Source organism: Macaca nemestrina, chromosome 10 (assembly GCF_043159975.1).
Source record: "Macaca nemestrina isolate mMacNem1 chromosome 10, mMacNem.hap1, whole genome shotgun sequence".
NCBI classification, from domain to species: domain Eukaryota; kingdom Metazoa; phylum Chordata; class Mammalia; order Primates; family Cercopithecidae; genus Macaca; species Macaca nemestrina.
Window position 1 is genome coordinate 120677678 of NC_092134.1, and position 25599 is coordinate 120703276.

General features: G+C 36.5%; 1 protein-coding gene across 3 annotated transcripts in view; it reads right to left on the reverse strand.

The window, feature by feature from the left end:
• Positions 1–13267: 13267 nt before the first annotated feature.
• Positions 13268–25599, reverse strand: part of LOC105469870 (solute carrier organic anion transporter family member 1B1) — a 121222-nt gene continuing 108890 nt past the window's right edge. For 2 of the 3 annotated variants that reach the window (XM_071072084.1, XM_071072083.1), the window contains exon 17: positions 13268–14087. In XM_071072084.1, coding sequence (XP_070928185.1) covers positions 13877–14087 — 211 coding nt within the window. In that variant the 3' untranslated portion in view covers positions 13268–13876. Of the gene's footprint in view, positions 14088–14126; positions 14170–25599 lie in introns of those variants that run through there. The other variant, XM_071072086.1, reaches the window with a different exon arrangement.

Genomic DNA, 25599 nt, shown 5'->3' on the forward strand with positions numbered 1-25599 from the left:
AAAAATTAGCCGAGCACGGTGGTGGGCGCCTGCAGTCCCAGCTACATGGGAGACTGAGGCAAGAGAATGGCGTGAACCTGGGAGGCGGAGCTTGCAGTGAGTGGAGATCGCATCACTGCACTCCAGCCTGGGTGACAGAGCAAGACTCCGTGTCAAAAAAAAAAACAAAAAAAAACAACCCAAAAAAACTCTGTTTACAAGTCTATATTCATTTTAACAAAAGTTAAAAATACGTTTGGTTTTTTCCCATATGATGTCATGCTGTTAGCTGACAGTGAACGTGTGATCAACTACGTTGACTTTAAAAGTAATAATTACATGTTAACCCAGGTCAACATACTTATTCATGCACATTTTTAAGATATACATGCACATTTTTACATGTTTCTAGTTTTTAGGTGATTCAATGATCAACTCGATCAGTACGGTATGCATTCCTCCCCAACTCTCCATTCTTATCTTGTGCTACACCCTTCTCACTGGGTATGTTTCAGTCAACTAGCTTCTTTCTATTTCTCAAACACACCAGCTCTTTCCTGCCTAGACCCTCTCTCTGAATTGCTTTATTTGGCTAACTTTTCTTTAGACCTTTAGATTGAATGTCACTTCTTTAGAGATGTACTCTCTGAGTCCTCTCCTTCACAACCCCTCACCTCATTCCCAAATTAGATTTTCCTCTTTTTCCTTTAAGAATAGATTTTTTTTATTCATGAGGACTGAGAACAACTTGTAATTCTGGGTTTGATTTAAAGCATATTTGTTTTATGTCAGTCTTTTCCTGTCATTTTCTAAGCTGTATGATAAGTAGCTAATTCATTTTATTCATTGAGGAATTCTTCTTCATTAAGCATGATATCTTGTCTAAATATATATCTAACAAGTAAAGAAAGGCACAAATTATTTTTGTGTATTTTTCTTTAGTCTGTAAGTGTATTACGGGAGACTAGGTCAAAAGCCATGCTGTACATGGATTAAAAGTTTTGGAATTTCATTATAGACTGAAGATTACAGTCACAGTTCCCAAATATTTTCTTCCAATGACATCAATAGATGATTTATCATATCTAGCTTATTAGGATTCAAAGTAACTCAAAATTAAATGTTCTCTTAGAATCATACGGATATTCTACAGTTGAGGCAATTGTCAGTCTGTCTCTGAATGTTCTTACTAAGGGAAGAAAATATGGAATCTAGAAGCAAAATTATTAATTATGGCATTGAAGGATCACAGTAATAGTAAGAAAATTCATTCTCAGAAAATTAAAATGTAACAAAATATAAGTTTGAGTTCTCAATTTATTGTGGAAGAATATGTATATCATTAAGTGTGTTTATAGTCTGTTATATATGAAAATGTGTTAAAAAGGCATACTTACCTGACAGCATAATATGTGGGGGGCCTCCAATTGAACAGGAAAAGTAACTCAAGGCTTGCATTGCAATATAAATGTCAAATTTCCCTGCACAAGCATCACCTCTTGGGCATTCACCCAAAGAGACTGAGTAATTTCTGCTCTGGAGATCAAGTACTTCCACACAAGTACACTTATAAAACACCTAAAATAGTAGTTTGGGAATTATTACTCGAAATGCATTTTCACACCCAATGGGGTTATAAATATATCCCATTGTATTTAAAGAGTTCACATTCATTAAAACTAAAGTGTTTAGTTAAAAATTCTAAAAATAGAGTTAATAGATGAAGAGCAAAATATTTTCCTAGATTCCTTTCTATACAAGAAATTTTAATTCATTATTAACATTTAATTCACCCTTTATTTTAAAATTACAAATTGAAGAAATTAGTATCTGAAACTCTGTATTTACTGTTTTTCATTCGTATGAATTGTTTTAAATTTATACGAATGAAAAATTAATAATAATTCAAATTGTTTTAAATAGGGTATCTGTTGAAAGAAATTTCTAAGAAGCAAAGCATTCAAGATGCGGCCTGGCTATTTCTAATAGCCTATAAATAGATATGGGAGCAAATAAATAATTGAAAGTTGGAACTTATATTTAAAAGGAAAGCAGAGTGTAAAAGTTTGGAAAATGTGAAAAACTAGCAGCGTAGCCATGTGGTAAAGATTAAAAAAAAAGTTTTTGGGGGGAGAGAAATGCAAGCATGTTGCAAACACTTACTAGAGATATTAGCATGACTAAAAGAGAGTCAAGTGCTAATATCCAAGACAATGGATAAAGGCCCTAAAGTCATTTCTGAGATCCTCTAGGCAGCCTCTCCCTAGAGACCTAAGAGAAAAGAAAGCAGTTTTCTGAACCAGGCCCATGGCCTTGTTTTCATGAGCAGCCTTGAGGGACTGATTCTGTGTCCTGGCTGCTCTGGTTCCAGCCTCAGCTCAAAGGGACTCAGGTGCAGCTTGGGTCACAGGTCCTGAGGGTACAAGCCATAGATTTGTCAGTTTCCACGTGCTGTTAAGTCTGCAGATGCTCAGAATGCAAGCTTGAAGAAGGCCTGGGTAGTTTCCATCTAGATTTCAAAGGATGTGTGGAAAAGCCTGCGTGCCCAGGTAAAAGCCTGCCACGGGGGTTACACCCCTACAAACAAGCTCTACTAGGGAATGCTAGTGGTGTTAAAGTGCCCACATACAGTCCACCTGGGCACTTTGAGGAGCTGTGGAAAACGGGATGTTGCTCTCCAGACCCAAGAATGGTACAGCCAACAGAAGCTTGTGGCCTTAGTGTGGAACAGACTGAAGCACACAACTCCAACCCATCAGAGCAGCCACAAGAGATGCGCCGTGCAAAGCCACAGAAATGAAACTGCCTGAGGCCTTGGGAGTCAGCCTTTTGCACAAGTGTGCCCTATATGCAGAACATCAAGTCAAAGGAGATTATTTTGGAGCTATAAGATTCAATGACTGCCCTGTTGAGTTCCAGACATGTGTGAGGCCTATTGCCCCTTTCTTTCTCTTTATTTCTCCTTTTGGGAAAGGAAATGAATAACCCAATGCCTGTACTAGTATTGTATTTTAGGAGTAACTAAATTAGTTTTGATTTCACAAGCTCGTAGTGAGGCACTAAGTGGCTAAGTTGGCTGGACTTCCTGGGTCAATAGGGACTTCCCTAAGGGAATTTTCCCCTAGGCCAAAATGAGTCATAGCTGCCAGCTAAGGGATTGAAACTTCAACCAATCGAAGGGGACCTCCCCCACGCCAACATGAGTCACAGGTGCCAGCTAACGGATTGAAACTTCAACCAATCATATAGGGAGTTTAAGCTCTAGCTGCAGCCTGATGTTTTTAACCAATCAGGCCCACCAACCCACAAGTGGAGAGAAAATAAGCTAATTCTATAGGACAGAGAAAGGAAAACAGGAGAGGTCATAAGGGGATATAAGCATAAGACACCCAAGCCAGAAACAGCAACCCTTCTGGGTTCCCTTCCACCACATGAAAGCTGTACTTTCACTTTCGCTTTAATAAATCTTGCCGCCACACACTCTAGGTCTGTAGGTTTCTCTAATCGAGCTATAACACTAGCCACTTCAGTCCACGGCTTCATTCCTTGAAGCCTGTGAGACCATGAACCTTTCGATCAAGAAAAACCTTCGATCGGGAGACTTCTTGTCTCAATAGTTGAAGGAACTCATCTCCAGAAGAGACTTTGGATTTTGGATCAGATTTTGATTTAGTTGATGCTGGAATGAATTAAGACTAAGAGGAACTATTGAGAAAGGGTGATTATATTCTGCAATGTGAAAAGAATATGATGTTTTTTGGGGTGCAGGAACAGAATGACATAGTTTGGATGTTTGTCCCCTCCAAATCTCATGTTAATATGTTAAGAGAGGAGAAAGCAAAAAACCCAGCCAGGCAGCCAATTAGGCTGGGTCCTCGGTTGAATTTGGTTGAATTCCTTTCAAACAAAAGAACAGCCTGCAGCCACAAATAAGGGAACTTGCACGGAGGGGCTTGCCTAAGACATGCCCACAGTCACACAAATAAGAAAGCCTACACAGGTGACTTGCCCAGACATGTCCGTAATGGAAAATTGCATCCCCTGACACATGCGCAGTAAGGGGAACAAAGGACTATGGAGCAACTCAAGCTAAGGGCCCACATGCACACTAAGAGGATGGGGTGGAGCCAGCGGAAAGTTGTCCCTTTGCAAATAAGATGTCCACCCCTTATTTTTTTATAAAAGCTTTTGCATTCAACTGTAAAAACGGCAACACTCTTCCAGGCCCCCTCTTCACAGCAGAGAGCTTTCTACTTTAGCTTATTAAGCTTCCACTCCAACATCACCCTTGATGTCTGCACTCCTTAACTTTGCTGGTGCAGAGACAAAGAACTCCTGGTACTACCTTAGGCAACAAGAGACTGCTACGTTGTGGTGCATTGGTGAGACTGCATCAGTGTGATTTTCAGTGTTGCAGGTGGGGATTGGTTGGAGATGAATAGATCATGGAATTTGATCCCTCAGAAATATACTAGCACCATCACTTAGTAATCAGTCAATTCTCACACAGTTAATTTACATCAGATCTGGTTGCTTAAAAGTCTGGGATTTCCCCTCTTCTCTCCCTTTTGCACCTGTTGTCACCATGTGACATGCAGGCTTTTTCTATCACCTTCCACCATCATTGTAAGCTTCCTGAGGCCTCACTAGAAGCAGATGCCACTATCATGCTTTCTGTAAAGTCTGCAGAACCATGACCTGATTAAACTTCTTTTCTTCATAAATTATTTAGTGTCAGATATTTATTCATAGAAAAGCAATTACACTAATACTTGAAGTATGTTACTTCAATGAATAATTTCAACTGTAATGGGAATGGGAAGATGCAAGCTCTATTCCAACAGTCTGTTTTGTGCTTGTGGCTCTCTCACTTCTACTCACAGAGTCATTTTTGTCAATTTTTTCAATAGGAATTTTGGACATTCTTTTCAAGGAGTTGAGTCTGGTGTAAATATTCTCAGGACCAGGCAAAATTTGAGATTATTTCCTTCTTAGGATTATTTAGACACTTCTAATCACAAAGAGATTGTGTTGTTTTTAATTATTTTACTTGTGGTTACATAGTAGATATGTATATTAATGGGGTATATGAAATATTTTGATACAGGCATGCAATGTAAAATAAGCACATCATGGAAAATATTATATTCATTCCCTCAAACATTTGTCCTTTGATTTACAAACAATCCAATTATACTCTTTTGGTTGTTTTAAAATGTAAAATTAAGTTATTATTGACTATAATCATCCTGTTGTGCTATGAAATATTAGGTATTATTTATTCTTTCTGTTTTTGTTTGTAGTCATTAACCATTCCCACGCACCCCCTACTCCCACTACCTTTCCCAGACTCCGGTAAACATTCTTCTCCTGTCCGTGTCTGTGAGTATAATTGTTTTGATTTTTTAGATACCACAAATAAATAAGAACATGTGATATGTCTCTTTCTATGCTTGGCTTATTTCACATAACAGAATAATCTCCACTTTCATCCATGTTGTTGCAAATTACTGAATCTCATTTGTTTGTGGCTGAATGGTAATCCATTGTGTACACATACCACATTTTCTTTGTTCATTCATCTGTTGATAGATACTTAGTTTGCTTTCAAATATTAGCTATTATAAACAGTGCCACAACAAACATAAAAGTGCAGATATCTCTTAGATGTACTGATTTCCACTCTTTTGGGTATACATCTAGCAATGAGATTGCTGGATCATATGGTAGCTCAATTTTTAATTTTTTGAGGAAACTCAAAACTGTTCTCCATAGTGGTGGTACTAATTTACTTTCTCACCAATAGTGTACAAGTGTTCCCTTTATGCCACATCCTCACCTGCATTTGCTATTGCCTGTCTTTTGGATTTAAGTCATTTTAACTGGGGTGAGATAATATCTTATTGTAATTCTGATTTGCATTTCTTTGATAATCAATGATACTGAGCACCTTTTCATATCTTTTTCATTTTTATGTCTTATTTTGAGAAATGTCTATTCAGAAATTTTGCCCATTTTTTGATTGGATTTTAGACTTCTTTTTGTAGTTGTTTGAGCTCTTTATATATTCTGGTTATTAATCTTTTTTTTTTTTTTTTTTTTGAGACGGAGTCTTGCTCTGTCGCCCAGGCTGGAGTGCAATGGCCAGATCTCAGCTCACTGCAAGCTCCGCCTCCTGGGTCTACACCATTCTCCTGCCTCAGCCTCCCGAGTAGCTGGGACTACAGGCACCCACCACCTCGCCCGGCTAGTTTTTTGTATTTTTTTAGTAGAGACGGGGTTTCACCGTGTTAGCCAGGCTGGTCTCGATCTCCTGACCTTGTGATCCGCCCGTCTCGGCCTCCCAAAGTGCTGGGATTACAGGCTTGAGCCACCGTGCCCGGCCTCTGGTTATTAATCTTTTGTCAGTAGGTAGTATGCAAATATTTTTCTGCCATTCTGTGGGTTGTCTCTTTGCTTTACTGATTACATCCTTTGCTGTGCAGAAGTTTTTTAATTTGATATGATCTAATTTGTCTCCTATTATTTTGGTTGTCTGTGCTTGTGTGGTGTTTCTCAAGAAATTTTTACCCAGACAAATGCCCTCGAAATTTTAAATTTATGAGTCTACAAAACTATGAAACTATGAACCTCGAACTATGAAACAACAAAAAGTTGCATGACATGTTATGAAATATAAAGTTTCATAGTTTGATGTCATAGATTTAAGTCTTTAATTCATTTTGATTTGATTTTAGTATATTGTGAGAGATGGGGATCTAGTTTCATTTTTCTGCATATAGATATCTAATTTTCCTAGTTACTGAAGAGACTGTCTTTCCTCCAGTGTATGTTCTTGGCATCTTTGTCAAAAATCAGTTCACTGTAGGTGTGCAGATTTGTTTTTGAATTCCCTTTTATGTTCCATTTGAGTATGTGCCTATTGCTATGCCAGTGCCCTGCTGTTTTGCCTGCTACAGTTCTGTAATATAATTTGAAGTCAGGTAATGTGATTTCTCCAGTTTGTTCTTTTGGCTTAGGATGGCTTTGGCTCTTCTGAGTCTTTTGTGGTTTCAGATAAATTCTAGAATTGTTTTTTCTATTTCTGTGAAGAACATTGTTGAGATTTTGACAGAGGTTGCATTGGATGTGTACATTGCTTTGAGCAGCATAAATATTTAACAATATTGATTATTTTAATCCGTTAACATGGCATATCTTTCTTTATTTGGTATCCACTTCAATTTCTTTCATCAGTATTTTATATTTTTCAGTATACGGATCTTTTACTTTTATGGTTAAGTTACTCCTAGGTATTTATATATATGTGTGGCTATTTTAAGTGGCATTACTTTTTAAATTTTTTCATGTTATGTTTACTGTTGACATATGGAAATGTTAGTCATTTTTTATATGTTGATTTGTTATCCTATAACTTTACTGAATTTGTTTATCAGTTTTAACAATTTTTTTGTGGAGTCTTTAAGTTTTTAAAATATAAGATTTTGTCAACTGCAAACAAGTAAAATTTGACTTTTTTTCTTTCCAATTTGGATGTTCTTTCTATCTTTCTTTTGTTTAATTGCTCTAGCTAAGGCTTCCATTATTATGTTGAACAACAGTGGGGAAAGTGGGTGTTCTGGTTGTGTTCCAGATCTCAGAAAAAGAGACTTTCAGGTTTTCCCCATTCAATATGATACTAACTGTGGGTCTATTGTATATGCCTTTTATTATGTTGAAGTATGTTCCTTCTATAACAAGCTATTTTCAGAGCTTTTAATCATAAAAGAAATGTTTAATATTACCAAATGCTTTTTAATTATCAAGTGAAAGAATCATATGTTTTTTATCCTTTATTCTGTTGATATGATGTAATACATTGATTGATTTATTTATGTTTAAACATCTTTACATCCCAGGGATTAATCCTACTTGGTCATAATAAATGGATATTTCAAATCTATTGTTGAATTTGGTGTTCTAGTATTTAATTGAGAATTTTTGCATTAATATTTATCAGAGATATCGGCCTGTAGTTTTTGTTTTTGATGTGTCTTTGTCTCATTTTTGACATCAGTAATACTAGCTTTGTAGAGTGAGCTTGGAAGTATTTTCTTCTCCTCCATTGTATGAAATAATTTGAATAGGATTGCTATTAATTCTTCTTTAAACATTTGGTAGAAGTCAGCAGTTAAAGCAATGGATCCTGCACTTTTCTTTACTGGGAGACTTTTTGTTATGGCTTTGATCTTGTTACTTGTTATTGCCCTGTTCAGTTTTTGGATTTCTTCTTATTTCAGTCTTGTTAGGTTGTATGTATCTAGGAATTTGTCCACTTCTTCTAAATTTTCAAATTTATTGGCATATAGTTGCTCGTAGTAGCAAATGATGATCCTTTGAATTCCTGCAGAATCAGTTTTAATATCTTTTTTCATTTCTGATTACATTTATTTAGATATTCTTTTTTCTCTTAGTCTGTCTGAATGTCTATCAGTTTTGTTTAACTCCTCAAAAAATCAACTTTTTTGTTTATCTTTTGTATAGTTTTTTTTTAATTTCAATTTTATTTATTTCTGCTCTGACCTATATTATCTTTTTACTTCTACTGATTTTGGGTGTAGTTTACTCTTGTTTTTCTAGTTGTTTAAGATGCATTGTTAAATAGTTTCTTGGAAGTTTTTTCTCCTGTGGTGTAGGCACTTATAACTATAAACTTCCCTGTTAGTACTGCTTTTCCTGTATCCCATAGATTACCATTTGTTTAAGAATTTTTTCAAGATTATTTTTAATTCCTTCATTGCCCACTGGTTACATAGGAGCGTATTTTTAAATTTCCATGTAAGTTGTGTTGTTTCAAAAATGTCTATTGTTATTGATTTCTAGTCATTTTATTTTGTCCAGAGAAGATGCTTGACATTATTTCATGTTCTTTCAATGTTTTAAGACTTGTTTTATGACTTAGCATATGGTCTGCCCTTGAGAATAATTCATGTGTTGAGAAAAAGAATGTATTCTGCAGGTCTGGGATGAAATTATCTGTGAATATCTACTAGATTCATTTGGACTATAGAAGAGATTAAGTCTGATGCTGATTTTTTGTCTGGAAGATTTGTCCATATGAAAGTGAGGTGTTGAAGTCTCCAGTTATTATTGTATTAGGGCCTATATCTCTCTTGAGCTCTAATAATAGTTGTTTTATATATTGGAGTGCTCCAGTGTTGGGTGCATGTTTTCAAAATTCTTATATCTTCTTGCTGAGTTGGCCGCTTTGTCATTATGTAATGACCTTGTTTTTGTCTCCTTACAGTGTTTGTCTTACAATCTATTTTGTCTGATGTAATTGTAGTGACTCCTGCTCTTTTTCAGTTTCCACTGGCATGGAATATATTTTCCCATCCCTTTATTTTTAGTCTATGTGTGTCTTTATAAGTGAAGTGTGTTTCTTAAAGACAATAGATCATCCTATACAGCCTGTGAAACCATGAACCAATAAAACCTCTTTTCTTTATAAATTACCCAGTCTTTGGTTCTTTTTTATAGCAATGAGAGAACTGACTAATAAAAACAATTTAATCAGTTTACATTTAATGTTATTATTGATTAGTAGAGACATACTCTTACCATTTTGTTTTCTGGTTGTTCTGTGGTCTTTTCGTCCTTTCTTTCTGCTTATCTTCCTCAAGTGAAGGTGATTTTCTCTGGTGGTATAATTTATTTTTTGCTTTTTAGTTTTTGTAAATCTATTGTATGTTTTGTTGGTTTGAGGTTACCATGAGGCTTGCACGTACTATCTTATAACTCATTATTTTTAACCTAATAACGATTTAACACTACTTACATGAACAAACAAGCAAAAATCAAAGTAATAAAAACTCTACGCCTTAACTTTATCTCCATGCTTTTTTACTTTTTCTTGTTTCTATTTATAGCTTACCGTACCAGGTCTTGAAAAGTTGTTGAAGTTATATTTTTGATTGGTTCATCATTTAGTGTTTCTACTTAGAATAATAGTTCACATACCACAGTTATGGTGTTAGACATTATGTTATGCTGCACACTTACTATTAGCAGTGAGTTTTGTACCTTTAGGTGATAATTCATTGTTCAATAATGTTCTTTTCTTTCCATTTGAAGCACTTCCTTTAGCATGTCTTATAGGATGGGTTTGGTATTGATGACATTCCTTAGCTTTTGTTTGTCTCGCTAAGTCTCCATTTCTTCTTCATGTTTGAAAGGTGTTTTTCCTGCATATACTATTCTAGGGTAAAATTTTTTTTTTTTCCTTCAGCACTTTAAATATGTTATGCCATGCGTGCCTGTAAGGTTTCCAGTAAAAACTTCGCTGCCAGAATTTCAGAGTGCCACTCTATCTTAATTATCTTGCTGCTTTTAGGATCATTTTTTTATCTTTGACCTTTGAGAGTTTGATTATTAAATGCTTTGAGGTAGTCTTCTTTGGATTAAATCTGCTTGGTGTTCTACAACCTTCTTGTACTTGGATATATCTTTCTCTAAGTTTGATAAGTTATCTGGTATTATTCCTTTGAATGCACTTTCTACTTCATCTCTTTCTCTATCTCCTCTTTAGGGCCCATAACGGATATGCTTTTTTGGGTCTATTTTCCATGTTCTGTAGGCTTGTTTTATGTTCTTTTTTTTTTTTTCATCTCCTCTGACTGTGTATTTTCAAATAACCTGTCTTCAAGTTCACTAATCCTTTGTTTTGCTTGATAAATTCTGCTATTAAAGGATTCTTATTCATTCTTCAGTATACCAATTGTATTTCTCAGCTACAGAATTTCTACTTCATTATTTTCAATTATTTCAATGTCCTTGTTAAATTTATCTGATAAAATTATGAATTCCTTCTTTGTATTATCTTGAATTTCTATGAGTTTCCTCAAAACAGCTATTTTGAATTCTCTGTCTGAAAGTTCACATATCTCTCTCCAGGAATGGTTCCTGGTGCCTTATTTAGTTCACTTGGTGAGGTCATGTTTTCCTGGATGGTGTTGATACTAGTAGATATTTGTCGGTCTGGGCATTGAAGAGCAAAGTATTTATTGTAGTCTTGGCTGTTTGGGCTTATTTGCAGCTATCCTTCTTGGGAAGGGTTTCAAGGCATTTAAAAGAACTTGATTATTGTGATATAAGCTGTGTCTGCTTTAGGGAGGACCCCAAGCCCAGTAATGCTGAGGTTTTTGCAGACTCGTAGAGGTACCACCTTAATGGTCTTGAACAACATCCAGGAGAATTGTCTGGATTTCCAGGTAGAGATTCTTGTTCTATTGGTTATTTTCTCCCAAACATACAGTCTCCTTCTCTGTTCTGAAACAACTAAATCTAGGTTTGGAGTGGCATGAGCAGCTCTGTGGCCTCCAGAACTATGACTACATTGGGTTACACCTGAAGCCAGCACATTTCTGAGTCTTGCCCAAGGTCTGCTATAATTAATCCCTGACTACTGCCCATGTTTGCCCATGGGGCTCTACAATCAGCAGGCAGCAAAGCCAGCAAGGCCTGTGTCTTTCCTTTCAGGGTGGTGAGGTCCCCCAGGCCCCAGAGGTGCCATCCAGGAGTCAGAGACTAGAGCCAAAACTCGTAAAGGCTACTTGGTGTTCTATCATATAGTGGCTGAGGTGTCACTCAAACCACAAGACAGTCTTTCCCACTCTTTCCTCACATTTCCAAATACAGGGGAGCCTCAACCCATAGCCACAACCACTTCAGGCCCACAGGGAGTACTGCCAGACTACTGCCAATGTTTCCTTAAGGCCCAAGGGCACTTTAATCAGCTTCTATTGAATTCTGCCTGACCTGGGATTCAACCTGCAGGACAGTGGGCTCCTCTCTGGCCAAGGGCAGGTTCAGGAATGCTCTCCAAGAGTCAAGTCCTGGAACCAAGGACCTCAAGAGTCTACTTAGTGTGTTAACTCCTGTGATATCTCTGGTATCTGAAACCAGCAAGACTTGGAGACTCACCCAAGGCTCTCAGTGTAGTACCTGGGTATCAATATTATTGTTTATTGTTGATTAATAAGAGACATACCAGTCTGATGATTGATTTTTAATTTTTACCAAACGATTTATGCACAAAGTTGTAAAAATAAGATTACATCAAAAATCTCATATTGAAAATGAGTTTTTCTCTGCTTGTTATTACTGCTTTCTGGAGGCAAGCATTTACAACTCTTTTTAGCTATTTCTTCCATTTACCTCCATATTTCTAATACTTTTAAGTAGAGATTGATCCTGTGATCCTGCTAGTTTTTATTCCTGAAATACTTCATTTTATTCAACTTCACTTTATTGCACTTCACATATTTTGGTGTTTTTTTTTTTTTTTTTTTCAAATTGAAAGTTTGTTGCAATCCTGCATCAAACAAGTCTATTGACATCAGTTTTTCAAAAATATGTGCTCACTTTATGTCTCTGTGTCACATTTTGCTAATTCTCACAATATTTCAGACTTATTCATTGTTATTGTATCTGTGATAGTGACCTGTTAGTGATCTTTGATGTTACTATTGTAATTGATTCGACTTGCCACTATCCATGCCCATATAATATGTGGAACTTAATCAATAAAATTGTGTGTGTTCTGAATGCTCCGCCAACCAGCTATTGCTACACCTCCCTCCTTGGGCCTTCCTATGTCCTGAGACAGAACAACATAGAAATTAAGACAATTAATAACCTTACAATGACCTCTAGGTGTTTGAGTGAAAGAAAGAGTCACACATCTCTCATTTTAAATCAAATTTTAGAAATGATTAAGTTTAGTGAGGAAGGCATATCAAGAGCCAAGGTAAGTCAAAACTAAGCATCTTGCATTCAATAGTTAACCAAGTTGTGAATGCAAAAAGAAAGTACTTGAAGATAATTAAGAGTCCTACTTCAGTGAACACACAAATAATAACAAAGTGAAACAGACTTATTGCTAATATAGAGAAAACTTCAGTAGCCCGGTTAGAAGATCAAAGCAGCCATAATGTTCCCTTAGGCCAAATGTAATCTAGAGTAAGGCCCTACCTCTCTGTCATTCTATGATAACTAAGAGAGGTGGGAAAGCTGCAAAAGAAAAAATGCTGTAGAATTTAGTTCATGGGGTTTAAAAAAAGAAGCTGGTTTCATTACCTAAGTGCAAAGTGAAGAAGAAAGTGCTGATGTAGAAGGTGCAACAAATGATCCAGGAAATCTAGCTAAGATAAGTATAAGAGTGGCTACATTAGTCAAAGTCAATTTTTCTTAATCCATTAAATGCAACAGAAACTTAACACGTAATGTAATACGTTGTTTGACAATCACAGTTTGTAAATATTGGAATGTCTTTATTTCTTCATTAATATTTAAATGTATTCTAAATTTACTTGACCAAAATAATTAATTATACATTAAGAAAGTCTGTGAAATATATAATTTTTTGTGAGTAACAGATATTATTGTAGCATTCATCCAGGCTAGACTTCAGGCCTCAGTATTACAGTTCAAACTGCATGTTTGTTTGTTTAATAAAAAATAGACATTAGGCATTTCTCTTTACTTAGGATACTAACCTAGCTCCTTCTTTTTAACTTCTACCTGTATTCTACTCATTTATTTTATTAAGAATTACAATTACTTGAACAAGTATTTTTTCTTTTATTACACAATAACCATGCCTCTTACTTTATATTTGTATGGATCTTATAGTCTAGCCTTAACCACAAATACATAGCTATAACATAACAATGAATACTCTCATTTTTTCTACATATAGTTTGTTTTATTATAAATTCATCGGCTTATTAATACTTTCACCATAAAAGATGTGGAAATTTTCAGTGAAAGGACCAGGAACTCCTCAAAAATAACATCTTACTGAATCAATGCAATGCTGTTTGGAAACACAGAAGCAGAAGTGGCTTTTTTTCTCCCCTTAATAATGTGTTTCACTATCTGCCCCAGCAGAAGGGACAAAATGTTTATTGTTATTTAAGGATTCTAAGTTTGCTTCATCCATGACACTTCCATTTTCTGATGCATTGGCATCTTTCTCTTGAAATTTTTTCTTCATGGCATAAATTAATATAATATATAAAACAAGTGATGAGACTCTTAACACTGAAGACAAGCCCAAGTAGACCTTTCTGTGGAAATAGACAAAATAAAACGATAAATCATTTTAAATTGTCTATAATAACTTACAACATTTTCTCCAGTATCCGGATCCTAAAGAAAAAAATAAAATTAGAGATAAAATATTAAGACAATAATTCTAATAATTATTTGTATTGGGGCATAATGATAGATATTAATAGGGTTATGAAGCCATAGAAACTATGCTCCAGTTGCCTCTGGCCTTCTTCATAGCAGGAGAAAAATATACAACCCAAGTCCTCTTAAGCCATCCCACCCCACCTACAGTTGGGAGGAGAAACTGAGAAGTATGTTTGAAATTTATAATCCAGAGGTTACTCGATTATAACTAAAATAATTAAACCTAAATATAGGCCTGTGGAATGCTACCCGTTCTCCAGCACCTTACACCATATTAATAAAGGCTTATCAAAGCAGTTCCTTTTACCCAATGCATTATGCTTAACTGTAATGAAAAAAATTGCCAGTCATACCAAAAGTGAAAAAAACTTAGATTGAAAAGAATGAGCAAGCTTAAAACCAGATCTAGATATGTCAGGGATGTGGAAATTTTCAAAATGGAGTTTAAAACAACTATGATTAATATGTTAAGGGTTCTAATCAATAAAGTAGTCGGCATTCAAGAACAGATGGGCAATGTAAGTATAAAAATAAAAATTTTAAGGCTCCGAGAAAAACGCTAAAAATAAAAAATTTTGTAGCAGAAATAAAGAATGCCTTTGATGGGTTTATTAGTAGGTAGAACACAGCTGACGAAGACTCTCTAATTTGAGGATATATCCATGAAAGCCTCCAAAACTGAAAAGCAAAGAGAAACAAGACTAAAACGCAAGCCAATTGATATTATATAAAAATTTTGAGACAATTATATAAGTGTGTGTATGGAAAGGTTAGAAGGAAAACAAAGAGAAAAGGAGCAAAATAAATATTTTGTAAAAATAATTACTGGCCAGGTGCAGTGGCTCACACCTGTAATCCCTGCACTTTGGGAGGCTGAGGTGGGCGGATCACTAGGTCAGGAGTTAGAGACCAGCGTGACCAACATGGTGAAACCCCATCTATACTAAAAATATAAGAACTAGCCAGGCGTGGTGGTGGGTGCCTGTTATCCCAGCTACTCGGGAGGCTGAGGCAGGAGAATCACTTGAACTCAGGAGGCAGTGAGCCAAGATCACGCCACTGCACTTCAGCCTGGGCATCAGAGTGAGACTCCATCTCAAAAAAAAAATATATTACTAAGAATTTCTCTTAAATTAATGTCAGACACTAATCACAGATTCAGGAACCTTAGAAAATGCTAAGAATTTATCCTTTGAGTTACAAACAATTCAACTACACTTCCTAAGTTATTTTAAAATATACAAATAAGTTATTACTGATCAGAAAAACTACCTGTAGGTGTGTTATTTTCAAATTACAGAAAGTCAGAGATAAAGAAAACTTTATCCTGAAACTAACCAGAAAAAAAAACAAATTTTATCTATAGAGGAGAAAATATGTCCGGCTTCTCTTCAGAAACCATGCAAGCAAGAAGAGAGTGGAGTGAAATATTTAAAGTCCTAAGAGAAAAAAAATCACCAACTTAAAATTCTGTACTCTGTGAAATTCTTTTAAAAGTAAAGTAGAAATAAAGACATTCTCAGACAAACAACAATTGAAGAAATGTTTCTCCAGTACATCTTCCTTGTAAGAAATGTTAAGAGAAGCTTTTTAGAGAGACTCATATAGGTCGGAAACTTGACATACACAAAGAAAGGTAAAATAAAAATTCGTAATTATATAGTCATATAAAATCAGAGTCATAGAGACTATTCAGCTGACCACAACAGAAGAAAAAAGAATGGAAGACAAAAATAGGTCAAAGAACAAGTATAACTAATAGAAAATAGTAAAATTATGATCAACATTAGTCTAACAACATCAGTAGTCACTTTTAATGTCAGTGATCTAAATCCACCAATTAAAAGACTGAATTTGTTAAAGGATTAAAAAGAAGAAACAAACTATATGTAGCCTCTGAGAAATCTACTTTAAAGATGTATAGATTAAAAGTAATTAGGTGCAGGAAGATATATCATGCTACCACTGATAAAAATAAAAATAGTCAAGTTCTTTTCAAGATGGCTGACCAGGGACATCAAATTACAGTTCTCCTCAGAAAGAAGATCAAGGTTACTGGTGAATAAGGAAGTTCCAAATGAAAAACTGAGGAAAGAGAGCCAGGAACTGTTAAAGTGCCCATAAAGAAGCAGCTGTGGTGCAGTAAAGAAACGCAGTAAAAGTCTGGCAATAATCAACCCCAGAGAACCCTGTGAAAACACAGCTAAAAGTGCTTCTCTGCTCCCCTCACATGTCTGATAATCTGCTGACCACCAAATTGTTGGGAATTTCCTCTGCCCTCTTGACCCAGGGTAATGCTATTGGTAGCAATTTGGGAACTCCCCAGGGATAGACAAGTGGGTGGCCAGCCTGCACAGGTACGGCTGCACCACCTTCCCATCTGAAGGAAGGAGGTGCCACACTGTTTGTGCATCTGTGGTATGCCACTGCCCTGCCTGAGGATTCTCCATCTTTGAGCCACCACACCACCAAATTTCTGGCAGACATATCCAACCAACTTCTCTGACTTTGGCAGGTACAGGGGTCAGTGGACTTTGGGGAAACAGCAGGACCCCTGGAGATCTAACTCTCAATGCGTTCTTCCCCTAAGAGAGTGGGGACTGTAGCCCACTATATCTTTCCTTGGGACAAAGAGAACATGGGTACAGCAACAATTACTAAAGGAGGCAGTACCAACACTCAGGAATGAATCTGGATAGACGGTAATTTCCCACCCTCTCCACCGTACACTGTTGTGGATACAGCAGTGGTTCTTCCTGCTGAGGACTGGCATGTGTGCACTCAGATAAAGCATCTTTTATGTTTTTTGCAGGAATTGCAGCCCAGATAAAAGTGAGCCTGCACTGCTTGGGCTTACATGAAGGGCGGAGTCCAGCTACCCCTCCCTACACATAACAGTAGTATCCTGGCAGTGGAGGACAAACCGGTCATGGAGATGCCTGCTCTGGACTTGGGAAAGAGGCTCCACCCTGAATCCATTTCTATGATAGTCACTAGAGGGGCATGCCTGCAGCCTGCAGCTGCACTGTGGCCAGGAAACAGAGGACAAGGACTTTGTGGACTGAAGGTCACGAGCCCTGTAACAGGGGCATGAGAGTGAGGCAGATTATGTTTCTGCCAGCTGAGAATGAGAAACTGGTGAACCTCCCCGGCCCATTTCCACCAAATGTTACATACCCATACATGATTTCTTTATACCACATCCCATCAGGGCCAGGGAAAGTGCTTCAACTAAATTTCAGTCTAACTGAGGACAAATTGGCTCTCACTCTTAAGTACCATCTACTGGATTGCAGCCTGAACTCTCCACCAAATTAAAAACGTGCCACCGGAAGAACTTAGAGCTAGCCCCCAAGATAAAATTCCTGAGACCTCCATACCCTCAGCCCCATAAGAGATAGTGTATCAGATCATATATCCAATACATCACAACAACAAGTAACATCTAAGAAAACCACTGCACAGAATCTATCCACAACCAAGGGAACCCTACTAAGCCTCGGCCTTATGAAACCCAGAACTGAGGCCAAACCATCATGCACAACATACACCACAGTCATATCCTCAAGGGAAGAAATAATAAAAAATTTAAAATGTCCTATTCGAATTACAGAAAATTCAAAATAACAAGTGTCAGCTTTCTCAAATGAGAAGAAATCAGCACAAGAACTCTGGCAGAACAAATAGCCAGAATATCTTGACAACTCCAGAGGGTCACACTAGCTCTCTAGCAATGGACATTAATCATATTGAAAAGTTTGAAATGACAGATAAAGGATTCAAAATATAAATTGCAAGAAAACTTAATAAGATCCAAGGGAAAGTTGAAAACCAATAAATGAAACCAGAAAAACAATTTAGGATATGAAAGGTGAGATGGACATATTAAGAAGAAAACCAATAGAACTTCTGGAATTAAAAAAGTTACCAAAAGAATTTCAGCCGGGCGCGGTGGCTCAAGCCTGTAATCCCAGCACTTTGGGAGGCCGAGGCGGGCGGATCACAAGGTCAGGAGATCGAGACCACAGTGAAACCCCGTCTCTACTAAAAATACAAAAAATTAGCCGGGCGCGGTGGCGGGCGCCTGTAGTCCTAGCTACTCAGGAGGCTGAGGCAGGAGAATGGCGTGAACCCGGGAGGCGGAGCTTGCAGTGAGCCGAGATCGCGCCACTGCACTCCAGCCTGGGCAACAGCGTGAGACTCCGTCTCAAAAAAAAAAAAAAAAAAAAAAAAGAATTTCAAAATATAGTTAGAAACTTTGACAATAAATTAGACTAAACATAAAAAATAATTAAAGATATTTGTGATAGTTAATATATTGAGTGTCAACTTGATTGTATTGAAGGATGCAGAGTATTGATCCTGGATGTGTCTGCGAGGGTGTTGTCAAAGGAGATTAACAATTGAGTCAGTGGGCTGGGAAAGGCAGAACTACCATTAATGTGAGTGGGCACCATCTAATTAGCTGCCAGCATGGCCAGAATATAAAGCAGGCAGAAAAACATGAAAAGACTAGACTGGCTTAGCCTCCCAGCCTACATCTTTCTCCCATGCTGGGTGCTTCCTGCCCTCAAACATCAAACTCCAAGTTTTTCAGCTTTGGAACTTGAATTGGCTTCCTTGCTCCTCAGCTTGCAGATGGCCTATTGTAAAACCTTGTGATCTTGTGAGTTAATACTCCTTAATACACTTCCATGTTATATATATATATATATGATATATATATGATTGTGTGAGTTAACACTCCTTAATATGCTGCTATATATATAAAATCATATTATATATATTCTATTAGTTCTCTATATGTGGATTATATATAATATGATATATAGGATATATATAATCTATATATATCATATTTTATACATATATATATATTCTATTAGTTCTATCCCTCTAGATAACCCTGACTAACACAATCTCGAAACTGGTCTTTCAAATTAACACAGTCATAAAAAAAAAAAAAAAAAGAAAACAGAAGGTAAAAAAATGAGTGATGCCTTTGAGAAACATAGAGCTATTTAAAGAAACAAGACGTATGATTATTAGCACTAATGAGAAAAAAGAAAAAGTAAGCAACTTAGAAAACACAGTTGTGGGAATAATTCAGAAATTAAAAAATAATCTTGCTAGAGCGCTTCACATCCGTATACAAGAAATTCAGAGAATACCTATGAGATACTATACAAAACAAACATTCTAAAGGAATATAGTCATCAGACTGGCTACGTTCAGCACGAAAGAACAAATCTTAAAGGCAGCTAGAGAAAAGGGCCAAATTATTTATGAAGGAAATACCATTAGACTAAAGGTGAACTTCCCAGCAGACACATTGCAAGCTAGAAGAGATTGGGGGCCTATTGTTAGACCTACAAAATAATAATAATAATAATAATAATGACAGCCAAGAACCTCATAACCTCCCCAATGAAGATTTGTAAATAAAGTAGAAATAAAGTATTTCCCAGACCAGTAAACGCTAAGGAAATATGTCACCACCAGATCAGTTTTAGAAAAAATGCTCAAAGGAGTTCAAAACAGGAAACAAAGACCGATACTAGCTGCCATAAAAGCACACATAATTACAAAGCCTACAGATCCTATTAAGTAACTACACAATGGCATCTACAAAGCAACTAACTAACAACAGTATGGGAGGTACAAAGTTTCACATATGAATATTAACTTTGAATGTAAATTGCCTAAATGCTCCATATAAGAGACATAGAGTAGCAAAGTGGATTTAAAAGAAAAAAAAGACAATCTGCTGCTGCCCTTAAGGAATCCATCTCATATGTAAGGACACCCATAGACTTAAAGTAAAAGGATGAAGAAAGATCTATCTTTCAAATGGAAAGCAAAAACAAGCTGAAATTCCTCTCTTTGTATCAAATAAAAGAGACCTTAAACAAACAAGAGTGTCAAAAAAACCCAAATAAGTACATTATATATTGATAAAGCATTTAATTCTACAAGATTTAACTAATCTAAATATATACAGACTCAATACTGAAGCAATCATATTTATAAAATAAATACTACCAGACCTAAGCAAAGAGACAGAAAGTAATACATTGAGAAATAAGCTTCCACACCAGACTGACAGCACTAGGCAGGCACAGCATCATGGCCAAAAGCTAAAAAAAAATTTCGACTTGAACTAGACTCTTTACCAAGTGGATCTAATAGATTTCTAGATAATACTTCATCCCAAAGTCAGAGAAAATGCATTTTTTATCTGTTTATAAAACATTCTCTAAAACTAACCACATTCTAAGTCATAAGTCACAATACATTTTTTAAAAAATCAGAATTATAACAAACATCTTCAAGAACCACAGTGGAATAAAAATAGAAATCAATATCAAGAGCAACTCTCAAAACTACACAATTACAAGAAACCTATATAACTTAGCCCTGAATTACTTTTGGGTAAATAACAAAATTAGGGCAAAACACAATTTTTTTGTTTTAAACAAATGAAAATCGAGACAAAGTATATTAAAACCTGTAGGATATAGCATAAACAGCGTAAAGTGGAAAGCTTATTGCACTAAATGCTTATGAAATTGTCCCTGCAAAATTGTAACTGAGACAATGAAAGAGATCTGATCTAACCAACTGCATCTTGCTTCTATCCTCCAAGCTGTTCTTGTTCATTTCTGGGTGTAAGCTGAACTAATTCTGGGAGAAATTTGGTTTACAGCTTTGAGTTTAAAACCAAGACAGTAACAGTCCTTTCCCAAAACAAACCAGCTTCTTGCCTGGGAAACAGACTACTTTTGTAGGACTAACAAATTAGCCAAAAGATTAGAAACTACGATTTAGGAGTAATGCATCTGGAGGCTACAAGATTCCGACTCTACCAAAATTGCTCCTGAGGGTAACAGCACTATTGTAAAACCTAAGATCAATACCTGATATATTTTGCAGATCCTGAAATTCACAGATGAGCTCACACCACCCAGACTGATAAACTGACTTATCTCAAGCTGTGGCGCCCTCCCAGGAAGTGACTCAGGACAGTATCAACACCCTATGATTTCATCTCTGACCTGACCAATCAGAACTCTTGACTCACTGCCCCCCACCTACCCACCAAATTATCTTTAAAAACTCCAGTCCTCAAATTCTCAGAGAGAATGATTTGAGTAATAACAAAACTCTGGGGTCCTGCACAGCTGGCTCTGCATGAATTACTGTTTATTGCAATTCCCCTGTTTTGATTAGTAACCTCTTTCTTGATAAATAAGCTCTAGTGGGCCAGGTGAACCTGTTAGGTGGTTACACACTTGGGGTCTCATCTGGGATTGCCCTTCTGCCGACCTGCCCGTGGTTCAGTAGCCCTGCTCTGGTGATGGATCCAGAGGCCAACTCAAGTGGCTGCCTAGTTCTCTTGGACTGTGGGCTGACTTTGGCACTACTGGCAGGGTGCTGCTGGCGCAATGCGCATGGATTTAATTGCAATGGAGAAATAGTTCCTGGAAATAATGTCTGTCTCTAAACTAATTTGGTGAGTATTCTAGGCACTGCCAACACCTCCTTCCTTCTCCCAATTGGTTTGGCTCATCTGGGGATCATGATTTGGCTTTTTTAGGGGCCTTGGTTTGGCTTCTTTGGTGCCCTTGGTTTTTTTTTTTTTTTTTTTTTTTTTGAGGTCTCAGTTCAGCTCTTTTGGAGGTGTTGGTTAGCTCTCTCTAATTAGTAGGAACAGTCTTGGTTCAGGAGATTTCTCTTCAATCAAAAAGATTTCAGGGAGATTTCTTAGGTGGAGAATAGAAGGTTCGTTCGGGAGGAATACTCAGAATTCTTGGTTAGAAGTTGTGGTTTGGAAGGTCTTCTGTCTTGTTTTTGTTGTGTGTGTGTGTTTGTACATGTGGAGGAAACCTCTAAAGAAACTACTGATGGAAGTCTAGGCCATCTAACTCAGAAAACCCTCATTATTTGTTTGGTCACATTCAGTGAGTCCTGAAGGAAGCTCAAAAGGCCTGACTTGGGGTGACTGTCCACTTCTTCATCTTGCCCAGAGAACTGAATTCCCAGTTGGAGGTTATCTCTCCAAATCTTAAGTGGCTCAGAGATGACAGGGACCAATGAAAGAAAGTTGAGCCTTGCCGGGTCAATATTGGGTGCTGAATGAGGTGACAAATGTCTGCTTTGTTATGTGTATTTTGCTAGGCTGGGGTGGAAAATGTTAATTTGATTCCTCATGAACCCCATTGGGCAGCATCTTGCAAAAATGAGAAGCTTTTGCCTATGGTTTTACAAAACAGAAAAGGATAATTTTCTTTTGTGAAGTGGCTTGGCCCCCAAAGCTACAGTGCAATGAGTAGGGTCATCAAAAGCCACTCTATTCTTCCGGAAGTGCAGAGAAAGGGAACCCGGAAACGTGGTATGCTGGCAAAAGGGGTAAGAATTTCTTACCACCAAGCTTCTGGTCTCTGTCTCTGTCTTTCTCCCTCTCTCTCTCTCTGTCTCTCACTCTCTCCCACTCTCTCACTCTGTGTGTGTGTGGTCTGACTAATAGAAAAACGAATTTTTCAGACTCATCTTAGGCTTTAGCAAATCTGGTGTACTTTGTCCTAAGAATTTGTCTTTTAGTGTTGTTCTGTAATGGAGAGGGGTATCATAGGAAAGAATGTAGAAAGTAGCCTTAGGATTCCTGTAAGCCTACTTTTTAAGCCAGCCTTTCAGGCTGGTCAGTTACAAATTTTGCTGTGTGTTCCTGAAACCCATACTGGATGAGATTTCCCTCTCATCTTGTTTTATGTCCTTGGGAGCTTGACCTTGTAACCATGTGGCAGTACTTACTCTTGGTCTCTACCATCTAGAGGACAGGTATTTTGTGGTTAATGTTAGCCCTAAAAATTATCTTGAACAGTTAAAAGCCTTTGCAAGCTTGAAATTGGTTGCACTAAAATCCTTCTGGGAAAGGTAATGAAGACTAACCAATGCTGTAGCTCAGAAACTAAAGGTTTGTCTTTTCACAATGGTGGCCTGGGACTCAATTCTTGGCCCAGGGAATGAGTGCTTTCTGATTTGATATTCTTGTGACTTTTGCCATTTGTTGATTCTCTATTCCTCCGTGACCAACTTCTGGCTTCTCTTCTTGAATTTTCGTTTCTCTGAGTTACCTTTGAAGATTCTAGATCTTGTAAAAACTACTCACCGCCTATTTGAAAATACTTCATACACTCATGGTTAAGTTACAACCTTAGTTAAGGCTTATATATTTCACCTAGGTGATTACTATTTGCAAAGAAGTTCAAAAACCAGAAATATTGGCTGTTTGGCCTTGCTAAAGTCAGATAACAAGAGATATAAAGGATTTTTTTTTAAAAGGACACTATGGCTAAAATCACCTTAATTAAAAATGGATATCCAAGTGCTCTCCCTCTCTCTTTTTCTCTCCCTCTCTACACACACACACACACATATATGTATATATGTGTGTGTATATATACACACATATATACATGTATATAACATGTATATATAGCATATACATATATACATATGTGTCTGTGTGTGTGTGTATATATGTGTGTCACACATACACAAGGCCTTTGTGCTTTTTCTCTTCTTAGATCTTGTTTTTGGAGAATAACTTTTTGTTTGTTTATTTTTTTCTCACTTGAGTGAATTATTTCCTCAGTCTGTCTTTTTGCTACTCTTGAAGCCCACATGAAAGTAACTAAGTTGATTTCTGACAGACTAGGACTCCTTGGGAAAAATGGGGGGTACCATTTTTGGGAAAAAGCTCTGTTTTCCTCATGGAACCCTAGGCATTGAAGGAAGATAGTACTCTCTCAAAATCAAAAGTTCTGCCCTGTTTTAAGTTATATTACCTGTTGTTTTTGCCTTCCAGCTGTGCCTGCTTATTAGGCCTTAGAAACTGCTTGCTTTCCTGGTTACCTCAAAGGTTTCCATGCTGAAGCCACTAATTCAACTAAGAAACTGGCTAATAAAAAAATCTTACAAGTACTGAATCTTTTTCTGTCTTTTTGTGTATTTATATGTGTTGTGTGTGACATTTATATATAAAAGAGCTCTGATTAATTGGCTTAAAAACTAAGCACTTAAGTCAAATATTTAGTCAGAGAAATAGATACTTTAATGCCTTTTGGTTCACATGACTTTAGTAATCTTTGGGAAATAAAAACAGTTATAAAGATTATTGGCAAAATAAAAATGTCTTCAAAATTTCAACATTTGATTACTTTAGAACCATTAGATTCTAGGTAAGGCCTGAGGGACATGTTGAGTGATCTATGCTACTTAGCTATTCTGGAAAGAGTCAGACCTTATTTGCACTACTGTCTGGTGTCCTAGGCTCCATACCAAGGATATAATTAAGATCACTAATTATCAGGGTTTTCACCAAAAATAGAAGTTGCTGAGTTAACATTGTAACGTGTAATTAAGATTACTGGAGTAATAGTTTTTCATGCAAGCGTGCAAGGAAAGCAAACTGTGTTTTTGGTAAAAGATTATAAGAAGGCTTAGAAATGTTGTTTTTGCCCAGTTTAGAGGGCTAACGGGATGTCTTAAGTTAGAATACAACTAAAAGTTTGAGCAAGTTGTGAACGGTTTGTGAAAAATTAATCTTGTAAAGGAAATTCTGTGTATAAACGTTAGCTAAGTTAAAGGGGTATTATTCAGTTTTCCATAAATTGAACAGTGTAATAAAAGTATGACAGGGTTTTCTTAAAGCATTATTCTGCTGTTTAACAAATAAACATTGTAAAGGGATATAATAAGCTTATGAGAATGTTACCATATGCTCAAACTAACTAAAGTTATATAACTTGGTTTATAGGGTTTTTTTTTTTTTTTTAAAGAATTGGGTTTAACATTAATAGTACACTATGCAAAGGTGAAATTTGACTTTCTCTTCTGAACAAAATTTTTGTGTAATATTAAAAGATAATGAAAGGATTTTGTTTGTCTCTTTGGGTAAACGACAGGAAAAAGGGAAGAGGGGAGAGGTAAGAAACAGATTTAGGTGGCCTTATGCTGTTTTTATTAGGTCTTGTTGTTTAGAAAGATAATTCTCTCCTGTATCAATAAGTGCAGGTTTTTGTCTTTTTAAAATTTTTTTGAGTTACCACTTTGACTAAATAAATAACCTGTGATCCTATTTTGTGATACCCAGTGTTTTAAATCTTTGATATTTGACAAACTTTCCAAAATTAAATTATAAGTTATGAGTATGTCTTTTTCTGACCTAATTAATTGTTTAGATATTAGGTTTACTAAAGTCTAAAAATGGCATATTTGTTTTATTTAGCACAAAAATCATACAGGAAGCACTGCCAAATATTAAATGGTGTTTGACTTTCTTTGTACTCTATTTGTATAAATAAGTTATTAGTATATGTT